At 37.3% G+C, this 5,569-nt stretch overlaps 1 protein-coding gene across 2 annotated transcripts; it reads left to right on the top strand.

The window, feature by feature from the left end:
• Positions 1-963: 963 nt before the first annotated feature.
• On the top strand, positions 964-5,111 carry LOC131034153 (SUPPRESSOR OF GAMMA RESPONSE 1). 2 transcript variants are annotated; one of them, XM_057965546.2, is made up of 5 exons: positions 964-2,137; positions 2,500-2,689; positions 3,003-3,562; positions 3,686-4,144; positions 4,377-5,111. In XM_057965546.2, the coding sequence occupies exons 1-5, from the start codon at positions 1,973-1,975 to the stop codon at positions 4,470-4,472; spliced, it is 1,470 nt and encodes a 489-aa protein (XP_057821529.1). In that variant the 5' UTR covers positions 964-1,972; the 3' UTR covers positions 4,473-5,111. The 2 variants fall into 2 exon arrangements, with proteins under 2 accessions (XP_057821529.1, XP_057821535.1); XM_057965552.2 differs by having other exon boundaries at positions 965-2,137; positions 2,503-2,689.
• The last annotated feature ends 458 nt before the right edge of the window (positions 5,112-5,569 follow it).

The following is a 5,569-nucleotide window of genomic DNA, read 5'->3' as shown; positions in this document are numbered from 1 at the left end:
AATGCCTAGCATGGAACAAGTAATGTTGTTTAGATTACCTTCCGAATTTCTTGAAGGTGAAGAATTGAGAAAATGCATTTTTAAATGGCGTTCACTAAAGGGGCGTAAAAAAGCGAACAGCCTAAGGCACATATTCATTCCCTAGATCTTGGAGTGCATTCGACCCGTTCGTACAAATTCAATGGGATCCAGTCTAGGAACCCAACAGCCTAAGGAGTAGATTGGTTCCCAAGATCTTGGAGTACATGTGGACCGTTCATACAAGCACAATGGTATCCAGAATGTCTTAAGACCTATAAGTTGGGGGAACGTAATCTTGTAAGGATTATTATTTAATCTATAGTTGAAGCATTGATGACACTTAAGTAATCACATGATTGGAAGTACTTGCGTATTATAAAGTGATTTTTTTCATTGGAATGATAACCTTTGAAATTTAACTTTGCAAGTGTTAGCTATTGACTTATTTGCTCAAGCAATGACTCTAATCAAACCTAATGTCTTGTCACATAGATAAAGTGGAGTTTGATCTTTGGATTGAAAAGCAAACTAGGGTGATGATATGCAATTTATGAAGCAAGCAACCCATTATATTAGAAACCCTAAGACAGACAAGGAAAATGATAATCTAGCTTATGTTAAAAGAGTGTCTTGGAAGATACTCTCTACCCTATATTTCATGACCTAGGAACCGCAATTTTAACCTACCCGCATCAGATAACATATACTTGGAGGAGTTGAGATGTCATACACAAATGAATGAATTGCTATCTAGTTTACCCACATAACACTCTTCCATTCAATATTAGATTGGATGGCTAAAGCTTGGTGAAGAAGCTTTAGGGCCCACCTGCAAGTGTCATTCCCTTTCTGATTATAGGGCTAGGACCCACAAAGACCCACAAACTGGATTGTTTAATACAAATCTAAATTATTTCCATGATTTGAGGCTCATGTATGTATGAACAGCATTTGCTACCTTTTAGTGTTTTTTTTTCTCTTTTAGTTTACTTGGATCACACGGCACCTCTTATTTTCCTCAATCCTTTGTAGCAACACTCTATCTATTCTGATAAGCAGTTTCTAATGGTTTTCTAGGTTGCATCGAAGAAACAATGGAGAAATCCTTGAGAGATTTTGGTTGCACTTTTGCAGCTGTAGGAGTGGAATAAGGGTGGTTTTAGCTTTAGTATCTGCAGTACTTGGGTTGAGGGTCTGTATGAGAGATCTTTATTTGGGCTTTTTTCTATGAGACTGTGGAAGAATGGGGCACCCTGCTTTGCTTTATTGAGAACCCATGTGGTGATGGGCTTTGGAATACAGATATAATTGGGGCTTTATTCTGCTTTTTGGGGAATGTCATGGCATGCTTTTTGCATGATTTGGTGCTCAGTTTTCATGGATTACTAAATTAGTGTTGTCTAGTTTTGTCTGTTTGAGTTCAAAGATTTAGTTGGGTTACTTAAGCTTGGAAAGTGATAATAGTTGGTTGCTTGGTAAATTGATGTTCTGATGATGATGATGATGATTATGATAAGCAGGCAGCAGAAGGAGAAGAGCTAAAGTGGCAGATGTCAGAAGTTTTTTAATTGTTTCCTTTGATTTAATAGATGCACTTTTTGTGAGGTCACCATATACAGAGATCTAATCTTAATATGCCCTCCATACGCTTTTCTTTACATTATGCTCAAGCAATCGACTTTATAACATTCCTGTTTGTATGAGGAAAGGATATTATCTATCCCTAGTGTTTTTCCCTTTCCACTTTTTGCTAGAGTTGGACGTAATCTCTTCAGACCCTTACGAGACTGTGTTACAAGTGCTGCAGTGCAGTTATAACTCATACCCAGCTATAATTCTGCTCCTATGATATAAATTCTGGACCGTGTATTGCGTCGACTGTACGTACTTTTGTGCTTTTTTATTCAGTCGGCGTATATATGAGCATTAAATTAGGGGCGAGCATTTAGTTATGGTTTCTTGGCTGGGGATGAGCGACAGTATGAAATGGTTTGTCGACGGAAAGGTCAGAAATCCTGTTACCAGTTCTGATTTAATCGACGCCAAGTTCGAAGAACATCACTGCTATAAAATCAGAAGATGTCCTGCATGTGGGTATCAGATTGAAAGAGAAAAGGTATGAAAAGTTCTTAATTGTAGACACATGATTTACACAGTCCAAGTCTATGTTATTGTGGATAGCTTTTTGTAATAGCTGTGTGAGTTTTCAATATTTTGGATCAATTACATGATCTATTATTAGGAAGAAGAGTGCAAGATAAGAGAGCAGAATGGATCATATAATTTGATCTGAAATGTCAAGGAAATAAGCTCAGGCGACTATTACCAGAAGCTATGCATAATAAATTCTTAATTATATAGATAATTAATGAATTTTTTTTTGTAAAAAACCCACCAAGAAGTTCTCTTGACATGATCATGAGCAAATTTGCCATTTTTAGAAGATTTTATGACATATTGCTAATGTATTGGTTGCAGCAGGGTATTCAGGATTGGCCAGGCTTGCCTTCTGGTGTGAAATTTGACCCCACAGATCAGGAGCTGATAGAGCATCTTCAAGGGAAGGTTGGCATTGATAATTGCAGTCCTCATCCTAGGATTGATGAGTTTATTCCAACAATTGAAGGAGAAGATGGGATCTGCTACACCCATCCAGAAAAACTGCCAGGTATAAAATATAGTTTGTGCCTGTTATAGTTGGAAATGGGTCTCTATCTGCTTCATAAATTATTATTACTATATTGAGATGAGCACAATGGCGAGTCTTATTCTTTGTATGCAATTGTTTTCATTATTGAATCAAACCATATAAAGACAATAGATAAGTCTGGCATTATGTATTTGTCGACCAATTTCATGTATGTCATACAATAACGATTGGTTACATTTATTTCTGAGAATTTTCTCAGAATAAGATGGTTTTGAGTTCTCATATATTTATTACAAGACACAGCCTTGATGACAACAACTCGCTCATGCAGGAATATCTAGAGATGGTCTTATAAGGCATTTCTTCCATAGGCCATCCAAGGCATATACAACAGGCACCAGGAAAAGAAGGAAAATTCAGACAGACTGTGATGAACAAGGTGGAGAAACAAGATGGCATAAGACTGGGAAGACAAGGCCTGTGATGATTCATGGCAGGCAGAAAGGCTGCAAGAAAATCCTGGTTCTGTATACCAACTTTGGCAAGCACAGAAAACCTGAGAAAACAAACTGGGTCATGCACCAGTACCATTTGGGTTGTCAAGAAGAAGAAAAGGAAGGAGAGCTAGTGGTATCCAAGGTCTTCTATCAGACACAGCCAAGGCAATGCAGTTGGGAAAAGGCCTCAGATAGTGGGGATGCATCTGCATCTGCTTCTGCTAAGGCATCTAGTGTCGACATAGCTGAGAATCCCAAGAGCCCTACTGTTACAGAAGAGACTGTTAAAATCTGTGTTGAAACATCTGAAAAGCAGTTCTATTCCTTGGATCAGCAACAAATTAAAGCAAGCTATAGTTTATCACTTGTTCCTTCTAGAGAAAGCAGTGATCAAGTATGTGACTGTTAACTTCATTCATTCCTGACCATAATTCTCATTTTTCCTTATATGGGTATTCAATTTAGCCCTAAATCTTAACTAATTATCTAATTTTTACATGTTAGTTGCATTTGGCAGGGAATCAACAGTAGTAGGGAGAACAAGGGCTCAGAAATTAACTCTCAAGGCACTCCTCCTCAATATTCTGGTGCTCTGAATACCACCAATAAAGACAACACACTGAAATCTCCAAACCAGTCAGAAGTGCACACTAACAATAACACTGATAGAGAGGATTGGGTAGCCTCTGATCAGGACTCTCAACAGCACAACCATGGTCATCATCCAGATTTGGATGAAAATTATATGACAAGACTACTCCGCTGTCATGAGACTCTACAACAAGTGGGGGCTATTTCTGGTACAAATTTTGTGTCTTACGGCAGCCAGAACTTGGATGATCTAGCAGCTGAACTGGGTTTGACACTTGAAGATCAGGCCCAAAGGCACACGATTATTAACAACAATGCAGTATCTCCACACAAGATCAATTCACTAGAAGACATCTTCATGGATACGTCCACTGAAATAAAAGAGGTACAACCTAATCAGAACTCCATTAAAGCTCTATCAAAACTGCAATCTTGGGTCCAAACATCAATCATTGGTACCCAAGATTGCAGTTTTTAACGTAGTGGGTGATCAAAATTTCATCAAAAAAACTTAATTTGGAATGCATGGGCAAATCATGACTATTAAATTCAAGTTCTTAGGACTAATCATAAATGCTAACGTTAATACTCCTTGCTTTGTTGACGTCCATGTGCAGGAACCTTTGTCAACCAACCAGGAAACAGAATGGCTAAAGTACCCATTTTGGACAGATTCTGACCATACTGGACCCGTCGACAGAAGATTAATGTAGGAGGTATCTACTATCTACGTTCATTTTAGAGGCCCTACTTCCATACAAGTTTGCTATAATAATTTTGTCTCATGATCACTCACAAAATCCAATCTCTCATCTCATCTCTCTTGCACGTGTTGTACAAATCTAAGCCACCATTTTATAACTAAAAACAGTACTGAGCAACTGATTATACCTGTATCTTCACCAGAGGAAGAACCCTACACAGAGTTGCTTTGCTTTGCTTCACTTTACAGGTTGCTTTATCAAAAAGAAGCTGTCTAACAGAATATATATCATTATCATACTGTAATTTTTTTATATATCTTGATGCAAGCCATGATTATATGGCCCTTGTGGGCACTGCACTGCCCTATAATCATTATTGTTGTATTCCTTGTATTTGAGTAAAGATCACCTGGCTCAGATCCAGGCAAAAAAATATCCATTTTAAAATACAATCTCTTAGCGGAGACAATATGATATACATCTCTATTCTCTGTAATAACAAAAGTCTCAGCTTTTAGTGCTTGTAGAAGTCTGGCATAATTTTGCCCACTGCTCAGTACGTGAAAGGCATCATTGTATACTACTACTACTACTACTACTTAACATTGAAGATAGTGTGATCTGAAGGAGTATTCCACTTGCAGAGAATTTAGCTTTACAAAGGCTGTATTATGCAAAATGGTGCGTGCATAATTAGCCAGAATAACTTTGAATAACTTACAGTTTTGTGTTGTAGACAATCAGTACTGACGTCATTCACATGAAAGCTTTATCACTACTTTAATATTATTACTGTGCTTCGAACAATTGTTTGAAATACTATATTTATATTAAAATCATTCCTTTGGTGGCTTTATGATCAAGAATTTATCTGGGCTTCTTTTGTTCATTCGTTTTCTTTTCCAATCTTTTCAACTTGCAGACTGTTTGAATCTAATCTTTGTCTTGTGAGATTTTATAGGAATCAGTGTTTTTTTATATTGTAATATGGAGGTGGTTTGTAAAGATTTCTTTCTGCGGCCAAATGCGTGCACGGACAATTATGTTAGAGAATAATTCGTAGATTAAGACAAAATTTCAACGTGAAGTGCAGAAGAATCATTTCT

The sequence above is a fragment of the Cryptomeria japonica genome, chromosome 5, assembly GCF_030272615.1.
Source record: "Cryptomeria japonica chromosome 5, Sugi_1.0, whole genome shotgun sequence".
In the NCBI taxonomy this organism is placed as follows: Eukaryota; Viridiplantae; Streptophyta; class Pinopsida; order Cupressales; family Cupressaceae; genus Cryptomeria; species Cryptomeria japonica.
Note: the sequence above shows the minus strand (reverse complement) of the source record. Positions and strands in the feature narration are given on the sequence as shown.